This window comes from Eriocheir sinensis, unplaced genomic scaffold, assembly GCF_024679095.1.
Source record: "Eriocheir sinensis breed Jianghai 21 unplaced genomic scaffold, ASM2467909v1 Scaffold1131, whole genome shotgun sequence".
NCBI lineage: Eukaryota > Metazoa > Arthropoda > Malacostraca > Decapoda > Varunidae > Eriocheir > Eriocheir sinensis.
In genome coordinates, this window is record NW_026110443.1 from 102,535 (window position 1) to 115,372 (window position 12,838).

Below are 12,838 nucleotides of genomic sequence, written 5' to 3' on the forward strand. Positions count from 1 at the left end.
AATCTGCCACCCCTTGAAGAGGGGGATGGGGGGGAGGAAGACGATTTAACTCAACCTATCCTGTAACGGCGACGGGACAGTGAGTCTTAAAAGGACCAAGGGCGACGGAGGCCTCTATAGTCACAACCCTGTCATTATTCTGTTATTACCAATATTACAAGATAATGCAATACATACAAAGAAATGGGGGGAATAAACATTTATAAATATATAGGCGACGGCAACACTCCCCTTCCTTCTACCAGTCACGAAACTCGTCTAGCGACATTCACATCAGCACTTTTCCCTACGTATCTTGATGCGTCACAGAGGCCACGACAGGGGGGAAGATCGCTAAACCCCTTACAAACACAACGATTTGACACCCATCCTAACTAGTGTGTGTGTTGGGGAAATAAATTAAAAGGGGCTTCCCAATACGACTGAGGAGGTGGTGGTTACAGGCATTGAGGGATGACTTATCTGCCAGCGAGGTGATGTCTCATGGCTCCTGGGCTGGCTGTTCCATTCACAGGGACGGCGAAGGTGCCGTGGGCACCCACTGTTAGCTGTGAGCAGGGCTAAGGGTATCAGATGACTAACTGTGGTAACCCTTATAAATCATGTGAACACTGTAATTTTAACTGGGAAGTTATATCCAGGGAGAACAGCGCTTACCTGCGAGCAGGGCGAAGGGTATCAGATGACTAACCTCGCCCAGCGCGGTGGGGGTGGGGGTTAACTCGTGCAGCCGGAGGGGGTAAGAGAAGCAACGGATAGGAGAGAGGAGGAGTGCGTGCCGCTGATCGCCAGTTACCCTAACTAATAATTATGCAGGAAGGTGATCTCCGTCGACGACGGCTCGAACCTTTCTCGATAGGTTTGTAGAGGAAAATTAATGTCCAGACGTTATTTGCTTGTTTTGGGGGCACTACAAAACAACATTATAAACGAATGATCAATGCAAATGTCTGTAAAGGGTTAGAGATATGACCATTTAAAAAAAATGTCACCAGTAGGTGACACTGGGTTTTCCCGGGTTAAGTGACTGCCTTAAAACGGCATACATTTCAACATATTCTTGGAGTGATTTCCCCTGGAGGTCTGTAGGTAACAGATATATTTAAATTGATTTTTGCAATATTTACTCGCACGAACAAATGTTCAACTTTACTGTCTCTTGGTGTTCTGTCAGTTGGTCGCAAATAGCTTTTGACCAAAAGGGAAACCCCACCACCTCTACGGTTAACACTGTTTTAGTTGAAGAGTCTGTAGCCATCTATATTGTATTCTGAACTTAAATCAATATTTGTGGTGTTGATAAATGTTTCTGTTATAGCAATGACGTAGAAAATTTTCTGTTAGAGCAATACATTTCAATTCATCGAAGTTTCTTAGGCTCTGCGCATTGAAACTAAGGACTTTATTTTGAGGCTTGGTAATTGAGGTGGTGGTACTTGCGGATTCACAGTCTCGCGTTTGTTGCGATGCGTGGCGTCTATTTACACGGGCGGGTTGGAGGGACGTGGCCGAGAGAGTTTTTTTGATCGGGTGTCACGTACTGCGTGGGGGACAGGTGTATTCCGCCCCTGTGGAAGAGCTCACTCTGGCCATAGAAATTGTCCCAGGCATTAAAGAACTCAACGTCAAGCTCCCTGCAAAGAGTCTGTAAGCAGTTGTTGAGGCTGAAAGCCTTGCTGAAGAAGTCACTCTCTGCCCACTTCCGTGGTAGAACTCCTGAAATCGAAATGTTAGGGGGATTTAGATTTGTACTGATGGATAAGCCTAGAGTACTTGTCCAGCAGTTCCTCAGACCGGGTTGTGGTGATGGCATTCGTACCTGTGTGGAGAACAAACAGGGAGTCATTAGAAGCCTCAGCAGAGACCTTATCCAGGGCAGCTGTGATGTCGTCAACTCCAGCTCCGGTATAACAATAGTCACACCTACGACGGGGGACTCTGCCACAGGAGAGAGAGAGAGAGAGAGAGAGAGAGAGAGAGAGAGAGAGAGAGAGAGAGAGAGAGAGAGAGAGAGAGAAATATATAAAGGTACATTATTTCCTGCTGACATGCAGCACAAACAAAAATGTCAGTAGAAACCCCCACACATGTAGCATGATACATGCTGTTACACAACATACACTTGATCAAACTGCCATTGTCAGACTTGGGCCTCCTACACTGTAAACACAAATCCACAACATAACACTTGCTACTTGTAGGGGTAATGGTAGAGGGAAAGACTGGGAAAGGTTCCAGTACCCCCTTCCGAAAGCAGGATGCAAGGTGGCTCCTCATGTCTTTCTGAACAAAATTTTGAGTTGCAGGTGGGATGCCAAAACAAAGACTGGTAGCAAAAGCAATAGCAAACAAACCACAATCTGAGTATCCCTCCTGCTGCTGAACTTTTACATATTCTACTTTAAATTGTGAACTACAGTTTAGTAGAGCAGCCAGCTGGCAATCAAAATTGTTTGAGATTCCCAAGCTGTTGTTTAAGCTGTCATAAACCTTGACAGTGTTATCATTACATTGAAGGTTACTTACTGTAAGCCAGTGATTGTTGTGTACATGTAAAATTTGGACAAAGCAATTACTGGGACTTTTAACATGCACACATTTTGCAGTTTGAAAGACAACAGTAGACTGGAAACCTGAAACATTGAGGAAACTGATTCCAAGCAAATGCTGTGCATGATCTATGTGGAGGTCTGTCAACCACTTCCCTTCAATGGATACTTCCCTTGCCGCTTCACTTGGATTTCCATGGGCAGGGGCCAGGGGAACCTCTCGTTGCAGGGAAGGAGCCAGGCGAGCTTCACAGTGCTGCTGTCCCTCCAGGCTATTCAGTTCAGCAGGCAACCTTGGGAAGGGTGAATGATGTGTTAGGGTGTTTACATTACTGCATCATGGCTCAGCTCAAAGTTTTGCAGATGCAGTATGAACCCCTTTGTATATTATAAACAGCAGTAATGTCACCACAATCTAAAGTGGACAGTATTGTCAATTTTCTAACACAACAAATGTCTAGCACATACGCTGAGGAATTTTAACAGCATACTTTCTTTCCCGAAAAGTTGGGCGTGAGTAATACCTGGGTATCAAGTAGGGATTATCGTCTTGGACCTTTACCTTTGTCCCGGGATTACGGGAAAAAATTAGCCGTAATCATGGTATCCCTGGAATTCCCGGGATTTTCAATTGTCTAGAATTGCACATTATACCTAGCTTCCCTTTCAGATTTTTTATGTGCTTAACATTAATAGATATGCAGAAATATTACTGTAGATTGACTGTCTGATTAATTCCACTTAATGTTTTATTCCAAAATTTTCAGCATACACTTTGTTCCTCAACAAAGTAAAAGGAGTAAGAATAAGAGATAAAATTTGCTTCGTTTACTACTTTATATTTGTTCTACTTCTGAATTCCAATGCGAATGACAATGTAAATTATAGTTCATTATCGTTGATAAAAAAAAAAAAATGTTTCTATTTCAATATTTATATGGATGGCGTCATGAGATAAATGAAGGGCAAAGTTGGGGAAGTTGGAGTAAAAATGTTTGCTGAGGGAAGGAAGTGGGTACTGAACTCAATACTGTTTGCTGATGACATAGTGCTCATTGCAGAAAATGGAAGTGACTTACAAAATTTGGTCAGTGTTTTTGATAGTGTCTGTAAAAGGAGAAAGCTGAAAGTAAACGTCAACAAAAGTAAAGTGATGGTTTGTGAGCGAAGTAGAAGTGAGGTTGTCGATTTTGTATCCCCATATAGAATGGGAATTGAATGTGAAAAGGAATGCAAAATAATTTTGAATGGTGAAGAAATGGAGAAGGTCAACGAGTTTAAGTACCTTGGATCAGTTATGTGTAAGCATGGTGGTATGGAGGGAGAGATAAGAGAAAGGGCATTGCAAGGAAGAAGGGTGGTAGGGTCTTTGGGACGAATCACGAATGGCAGAAGTGTGAGCATGGAGGTAAAGAGGGATTTGAGAAATACAATAATAGTACCAACCCTCACATATGCAAGTGAAACGTGGGCCTGGAATGAAAGTCAGAGGTCTAGAGTGCAGGCAGTGGAAATGAGTTATTTGAGGAGTGCTTGTGGTGTGAGTAGAATGGATGGAATGAGATACGAAAGTGTGTATGAGCGTTTTGGAATGTGTCACAGGGGAGAAGGGAAGAAGTGTGGAGTGGTGGAACAAATGAAATGACAGACTTTAAAGTGGTTTGGCCACATGGAGCGAATGGAGTAGAGTAAGATGACCAGAAGGGTGTATGGAGTGAGATAGAGGAGGGAATGCTAGAGGACGACCTCCAGTGAAATGGAGAGATAGGATGCAAGAGTATGAGGGAGGGGTGAAAAATCAGTGGGGAACTTTGAGCAGGCAAGGATAGGGTCGGGATAGAGAAAGTTGGAAGCTCTTCTGCCATGGCCATCCTTTTGTGGGAGCTCCCAGGAGCAGGCGTCGATGAAAGATGATGATGGTGTTTCCATTTATACTCAGTGCAATGAAAAGAGAACTTAATGACAGGAAATGAAGTAAAAATAATCAGTAGCTAAAACATTGGGAACTATGACAACACTGTTCAGTTGTGTGGGCAGGCAGACAGACAGACAAACAGACAGTTTACTGTCAACCATCACTGGTCGGCCACTCACGCGAGGAGGGAAAGTGTGCTGCTTTTTTTTGTAATTTTGTTAAGTTGTTACGCTCATTTCAATGCCGTATACATACAGCAACGTGGAATATGCAAACATGGTGTTCATTATACGAGCTCTGTTACGGGTAACGGGAGTGCCATGGCTGCTTTATAATACTCAAGAGAATACCTAAACAGTAAATCCTTCCTTCACACACACACACACACACACACACACAAAACATTCCTCACAGGACACCCTGTATATGAATATAAATAGAACCACAAGTCCACAACTATCCTGCAGTCAAATTTGCCCCTATTTTTGTACTTAATTTCATTCCAGGATTTCCTGGGTGGATGTGCAAAAATATCCAAGGATTATTAAACCTTGAAAATTGTCTGGGATTCCGGGAAACAATTCCTAGTATCAAGTATGTCAAAAAGTTTAAACTATATCACCCTCACTGGTTTGCTTGTTTGTTTCCCTTAGTTTCATTCAAGCTCAGAAACTTCGCACAACAAATTTCTGAGTCAGAAAAAAAAATAATATAGTTCTGTAAGTGACTCCTTACTGTGAGGTGTCAGGTGATGGCTGCACAGGTCCCTGAATGCTGGAGGGCTGCAGTCCATCTCTGTGGTCCAATAAGTGTCTGAAAGATGGTTCATGAAAAATTCTAATTTATAGATAAAGCCTACCTTCCTCTTCTACCCTGAACCCTCCTGACAAGAGAGTAAGATATGAATGATTTTCAATTATATATTGATGAGCTGGGAAAAAAATACTCACCTATGAGTGATTACTGTAATTACACCTCAGTACAAGCTATATGCAGGTTAGTGAAACACAACACTATGATAATTACCTGCTATCATTACATGTTCAAGATTTTTCTACACTTGTTACAAAAATGCTTAACATTACATGCAAACACAGCCATAAATTGCAACAAGTTGACAGCTCAAACCATATGCAATGAAAATTACTTACTTATCAAAGTAAAGCATAATAAGCACATGAAGTATGAACATATAGTTAAATATAAGAAAGGAACACCACATCACAACCGCACAGCTGGTAATAGCTGTACACACCTGTCACAGTGCAACTGGCTCTGGAGGAATGGCCTCAGGTTGTTGTATGGAGTACGGCTCTTGAGCTTCTTCCCATTGCTCACAGCCTCAAGTGCCACACGGTTTGAGGAGTCGATGTCAAGGACTCTGTTGAGTGTCAGTAGGCTACAGAAACCTAAATGACAAAAATGGAGCACACACAAAAATACAATTCCTTTAACATCAGTACTCACTTGTATGGACCAGTCCACTTCTGCTCCATTATCCCACCCTTCCGAGTCTCATTGCGAAGGTTTCTTTTAAGAACCTTCATCCCTACAGAGAAGCTGAAGGTCTTCACTCCTCTTGCTTTCCTGTTCCTGTACTCAGCCTTCTGCTTTTCTTGGGCTGCTTCAACTCTCTGTTCCCGCTGCATAATAAAAGTAAAAGCATAAGCATTGATAGCACTATGATGACCGGATTAATTGTACTGACATATAAATTTCCTTGTGCAAAAGATGCTTGTAATGTATGGTACAATATGGATGAAAGAATGATCCTATGTAGCAGGACTTGAATTGGAATAAACGTCGAGTGTTTAATCTGGCCATATATCTGCAGTCATTACATTGAAATAGTTTGGAGACCGAATAAAGTCGGGCTAAAGCAGAGTCAATCTGGCAATGAATGTACTATGCTGAAACATAAATTATAGCATCAATGTAAAAGTTATGGTATTTTTCTTCGGTACTACTGCCAGACTTAAGAACATTAGCATCAGGAAATATAACACATGACGTCCTCAGCCAGACCTTGGAGTGCAGTTCTTCACGCCTCTGGTCCTGCTCTTTGACACACTCCGCAATGTCCTCGGAAGAGGGCAGTTCAACAAGTTCTTCAAAGAACTGTAACAAAAAGAAACTGCAAAAGAAGATTACTTGAGAGGTACTAGACATATTCTTCAATTCTTGTGAGATATACACTTTTCTTCCAGAATTTGCACATTACATATGAATCTACTTTCTACTTACTTCTGGTGTGGTACTCCTTCCCTCTGGTTGTGCAGAAGCCTCAGGAGCAAATGTAATTTCTTCCTAAAAATATTTATTTCAATCGAACTGAAATTACGGTCATTAGGCACAAGAACAACTCTTCATATTTTTTTGGTTTGTGATTGAAAGTGATGGCTTCATATTTTAATGGAACCAATAGGAGTTGATTTCTTATATTAATTCAAACACTGGTGGTTACCTGGTGAAGTGGCCGGTGCTCACGAGCAAACATCAACCGGAAAGGTGTGAACCCGGTGGTCCGCTGCTTTTGGGTGCGGATGCTATAGGCGACTTCATCCAGGAAGTTTGGCCAGTCGGTCTTGGTCGCGTTGCAGAGCTTGGAAAGCCTGGTCTCCAGAGTCTGGTTAATTCTCTCTGCCAGTCCATTAGTCTGCGGATGGTAGGCAGACGTGATACTCCTCCGGATCCCGTAGAACTTGCAGAGTTCGTCGTTGATCTGTGGGGAATGAAGAGGTCAAAGTAGCAGCAGTAATACAACAGGTGTTATAATAGTATCATTTGTTTGCAGTGTTAATAATACCTGAGGTTTGTTCAGCATCTTAGAGCTAACGAAGCATTAGATGATGTAAATGTCCTCCTCTGACAACTGTATTGGTAATAATGCACCTCTCAGGCATACCTGAATATAACATTACATCCTGATGGCCATTCCATGAATTACAACAGAAATAACAGTAACATAAAGACTTACCGAGGAACAAAACTCACGTCCGTGATCAGTCAGGATCCTTGCAGGCTTGCCCCACCTAAGGAAAGCAGATGTCATTACACATATGAAAAAAAAATCTGCATCTTTTGTATCACATTCTTATATTATGCCTAAACATAATCAATTGATGGTTATGATTAAATTTCATAATTAGTTCAAACAATATGGCAAGGCAAAGAACTTTTATACAAGAACTAAAGTGAGCTTTTAATTGAAATACAATTGATGAAATAAAACAGTTGTGAGAAGCAACAAACAGAGAGAAATATATGGTGTGGTACGACTGCACGGACTTTTACATGCATTGATGACAAAACATGCTGCAACCTCAAAACAATTGTGGTAATACATGATTAAAGAAATAATGATTACCAGTAGCAAACTCATCAGCTTGGACTCATTCCGTTTCACTAATTTTCAAAATAGGGAAAATATCGTGGATGGATTGTATGACAATTTTTTTTAAATGATTCTACCAGTGATGAATATGTTTTGTTTATTACATCAGATTGTTGAATGTTTGCATATTTTTTGAAGGCAAAAAATCAGTCACGGTGATGATGAGGTAAACTTCAAAGGAAAACAATGAAAACTAAATTAATCTTGACATCAGGATACCTTTTTTAAGATGGATTGTTTAGCATCCAAACTGACTATTTGAAATTACATTCAAAAGTAGTGATGACATGGCAGTAAATATTTCATCCAAGTGCGGAAACTAATGATAAAAATTTACCTGTGGATAAAGGAGCGTATGCACCTGGACACCCCATAAGCTGTCTGATCTCTAAGTGGGAAGAAGTCGACAAACTTTGTGTAGAAGTCGACAAACGTGCAAATGTACCTGTAGCCTTCATCACTAACAGCCATTGGACCTGGATAGTTTAATAAAGCAGGAAGCAAAAAATACATCATGCAAAGCCATCAAAACCCAACATAACCAATTACATCAGCTTGTGCAGACACTAGGTAAAGCTAGATAAATCACCCATGCTAGATCAAATTATACAGGCAAAGAGAAAGTGCATTATAACCCAGGAGAGAGAGAGAGAGAGAGAGAGAGAGAGAGAGAGAGAGAGAGAGAGAGAGAGAGAGAGAGAGAGAGAGAGAGAGAGAGAGAGAGAGAATTATTGTGTTCCATGAACAACAATGAGAGCTAACTACCATGCATTATAAAGCATTGTTCTTTTCATATTTACAATTATCATAAAGTAAACCCAAAAGAGTAAGACGGCTGGCATTTGAGGTAGCTCACATATGTACAAAGTTTTAAGCAAGGCATTTGACAGAGTTAAAAAAAGGCAGATGGTTCCTGAGAGATTGATTAAATTGGTGAGACTTTGTAAGAAAACTCAAAGAGGTTTCATACAATGTGAAGGCTCCACTTGGAATGTTATAGGAGTTTAGCATCAGGCGGAGAAGAACAGCCTATATATAGAGATATAGATGAGAGTTGCAACTAAAACCAGGCATTCCAAAAGCACAACCCAGAAAAGGCCCACAAGACATCAAAATGGTATCTGACCTGTCTCGTGACCTACAACAGTAACTATACTTGGACAAAAGCATATAGATATGCATGCATATATGTGTGTGCAAGGGAGTTCTACAATTATGCAAGGGATAAGTTTTTGAAAGGATCATGTAAATTTAAGCTTGAGCAGAGATAGTGCGATTTCAGCCTCAAAATCTAACTTTGAATCACTCATTTGTTGTATCCTTGTGTATGAGAAATATGAGCCCAATAAGAACATAAGAACGTTGGAATCTGCAGGAGGCCGGTAGGCCTATACAAGGCAGTTCCTTTTAGCCTAAGCTCCCGTGTATCTAACCCCACCTAGTATCGCTGTCCATGAATTTATCTAATCTATTTTTGAATGTGACAATTGTATTGGCACTCACCACATGACTGCTAAGCCTATTCCACTCATCCACAACCCTGTTAGTAAACAAATTTTTGCCTATGTCCCTGTTAAATCTGAATTTATCAAGTTTAAACCCATTACTTCGTGTCCTACCCAGTTCTCTTACCAACAAAACCTTATGAATGTTAAAAGAACTAACAGTTTTCCTTTGTGCTATTATAAATTTGCGAGAAGACAAATTCGAAGAGTTAGGAATTCTGTGTCTGTGTGTGTGTTGGAATATATGTACATTTGATTTCTTAACTTTTTTGCTTACCTAATACTTGTACCTGTTGCTTACCTAATACTTGTAACTTTTTTAAAAGAAACTCCAAGCCAAACCACCCGGTAACACTTTACACATATCTGATCCTTACCGACCAAGTCGACTCCTATAAGTTCCAACGGCTCCTTCACCTTTATGGGACGCATCTCTGGGGCCTTTGTCTTCATTGGCGTGTAGTGCTGGCACTTACTACATGTTTCAATCTAGAAAACAAATGTGAAAACTGTGAGAAAATTGCTTGAGGATTCAGCAAAACAATTCTGGAGAGTATTGAATTAGCTAACAATCATTTTAATTGTATCAACTTTCTGTAAAGATGCACTACTTGTGATCAGGTATTTCATGCAATTCATAAACAATATTTACATACATAATGTTTCATGTCCTGGGTCATGTTTCGCCAATAGTAAACTGAGGAGACATTCTGACAAGTGGTAACCCAGCCGCTATGCCCTGCAGTGGGACTGCTGTGATGATGATATAACACGGCAGCAACCTCCTCAAAAGACCTCACCACGAGCTGCCGAGGCTTCCCATCATGGTCCACTCTGTACAGCTTCTGATATGTTTATAAATGCATAATAATCACAGTATGAGAAATGCAAGAGAAGCTTCCATACAAGGCCACTCCACGACAATGACAACAGATTTTAAACCACAGCTGCAACTTGCTTTGACACTCATCTTTGCTTCCATGAACCCTGCACCTGTGCTAGAGAGAGCCTGTCACTCAAAGTTGTATTAAATTTAACTCCTTCAGGTGGTTGGGACACAACCTCTGACAATGAGCTGGTCCTTAGCACTAATAAGCAGTGGGTAGGGACACTGGCAATAAAGCAGCAACCCATCTCTTTCCTACCTTACTACAGAATGGATATCAAAATGTTAGAATCGGTGCAGAGGAGGATGACTAAGATGATTCAGGGGTTGAGAAACTCTCCATACGAGGAAAGACTCAAACATTTAAACTTGCATTCTCTGGAAAGGCGAAGGGTGCGTGGAGACATGATCGAGGTTTATAAATGGATGAAGGGCTTTAATAAGGGGGATATTCATAAGTTTTTTTTGGTAAGAGAAACGGGCAGGACACTAAGTAATGGGTTGAAACTGGATAAGTACAGATTCAACAGGGATATAGGCAAAAATTGGTTTACTAACAGAGTGGTGGATGAGTGGAATAGGCTTCGCAGTCATGTGGTGAGTGCCAATACAATTGTCACATTCAAAAATAGATTAGATAAATTCATGGACAGCGATACTAGGTGGGGTTAGATACACGGGAGCTTAGGCTCAAAGGAACTGCCTTGTATAGGCCTACCGGCCTCTTGCAGACTCCTACGTCCTTATGTACATAAGGATGAAAAGTGGGATATCTTTATTTCTAATCAGTATACCATAGCATATCTTATACTACAGCCATGGCCATGAAATCAATCCCTTCTCCCTTTCCTCTACTAATCACATTATCAAATCCCTTTCCTCTACTAATCACATTATCAAAATAAATCATCATTAAGCTCATGAGAGAAAATCATGAACACAAACTGCCGCAAAAGTGTACATTCTTCAACACATAACCACTTTAATTAATTTCAAATATTGGCCTCTGTTTATTGCAGATAGCATCAAACAGAATTTCAAACAGATAATCAATCAAAAACAATCACTTACCCTGTTCATCCCACTGGAAGGGGCGTGCCCATCGCAATACTTTCCGCTGCTCAACACCCTTAAGTCCAAAGGCATGCCTTCTGGTCCTCAAGTACATGATGAGTCACTCATACATGATGTTGTCCTCAGCAAACCTCTGTCTGCAGGCCAACTTATACTCCTCAGTAGTACAGTTGGACCTGATGATGAATTTTAATTATCAGTATTATGCTTCACTGCAACCAGTCAAGTAAAGTTGCATGTCAACTTGACAGACACTGAGAAAATAATGACATGTGGTAGGGATTGTCTTTTCTGAAACTATACATGTTAATAAAAACACTTTCAGATATATAATATATACATACATATATACAATAATATAATACAATAAATATAACATATACAATATGTAGAAGCACAAGCAGTAGAAAACCAAACGATGAACAGATGCTGAAACTAGTAAAGCTTGCCAGTGAACTAAATAATAATTACACTTACACTTAAGGGTTATTTTGTAGGCCTGGCCTAATAGTATAAACCCATGTCTTTAAGGTACTTGTCGAGTCTGGACTTAAACACATTCACCGAGCTTGCCTGTATGACGTGCTGTGGCAACTTGTTCCATTGGTTAACCACCCTCTGACTGAAATTTTTTTGGCGTAGCAGTAGTTTGGATCTTGATTTGAACAGCTTCATGGCATTTCCCCGAAGGTGTGTAGATGCTGCAGGCGTGAAGAACTGTGCACTTTCGATTGATTCCTTCCCTGTCAGTACCTTGTAGGTTTCTATGAGGTCTCCACGCACCCTTCGTCTCTCCAGAGACTGGATATCCAGTACAACTAGTCTTTCTTCATACGTCAGATGTTGCAGTCCTTTCACCAGTTTTGTAGCTCTACGCTGAATTCTTTCAAGGTGGGTTATGTCTTTACGATAGTAAGGTGCCCAGGCTTGTACACAGTATTCAAGATGCGGACGAACATAACACTTATACAGAATTTGAAAGCGGTCTTTTTCAATGCATACAAAGCTTCTTTTAAGAGAACATAACACATTATTTGCCCTTTTTGCTGCTTCCAAACACTGCTTACTGGGTTTCAAGTCTCTACTGATCTGTACACCTAAATCCTTTTCCACCTCCACCTTTTCCAAACCATGTCTTGCACCACCAACACTCATGAAATAATCATGCTAGACATTATTACTTCCCATATGTAGAGTCTTACACTTTTCAATATTAAAGTCTAGAAGCCACTTAGTTGACCAGTCTTGTAAAGTGTCTATGTCAGTTTGTAAATCCTTAACATCTTGATCTGTTCTGAGTACATTCCAAACTTTAGTGTCGTCTGCAAACATCTTGACTTGACATTTCACTTCGCTAGGTATGTCATTCACAAATATTAAGAATAATGTTGGGCCCAACACTGAGCCCTGAGGCACTCCACTATCAACTTTGCACCAGTCTGAATATTCACCATGGACTCCCACTCTCATTTCCCTACCCATCAGAAAGTCTTCAATCCACCGTATCAGCAAACC

The 12,838-nt window shown here is 40.7% G+C and overlaps 1 protein-coding gene across 3 annotated transcripts; it reads right to left on the reverse strand.

The window, feature by feature from the left end:
- Window positions 1–1,599: 1,599 nt before the first annotated feature.
- Window positions 1,600–10,149, reverse strand: LOC126989352 (uncharacterized). Of its 3 annotated transcripts, XM_050847977.1 has the most exons (10): window positions 10,020–10,149; window positions 9,741–9,852; window positions 7,442–7,496; window positions 6,929–7,186; window positions 6,709–6,771; window positions 6,490–6,598; window positions 5,932–6,107; window positions 5,720–5,863; window positions 5,200–5,277; window positions 1,600–2,842 (listed from the first exon to the last, which is right to left on the reverse strand). In XM_050847977.1, exons 7-10 carry the CDS (start codon window positions 6,009–6,011, stop codon window positions 1,924–1,926), a joined length of 1,221 nt encoding a protein of 406 aa, XP_050703934.1. In that variant the 5' UTR covers window positions 6,012–6,107; window positions 6,490–6,598; window positions 6,709–6,771; window positions 6,929–7,186; window positions 7,442–7,496; window positions 9,741–9,852; window positions 10,020–10,149; the 3' UTR covers window positions 1,600–1,923. The 3 variants fall into 3 exon arrangements, with proteins under 3 accessions (XP_050703934.1, XP_050703933.1, XP_050703932.1); XM_050847976.1 differs by having other exon boundaries at window positions 5,720–5,845; window positions 6,490–6,771; XM_050847975.1 differs by having other exon boundaries at window positions 6,490–6,771.
- Between the last annotated feature and the right edge of the window lie 2,689 nt (window positions 10,150–12,838).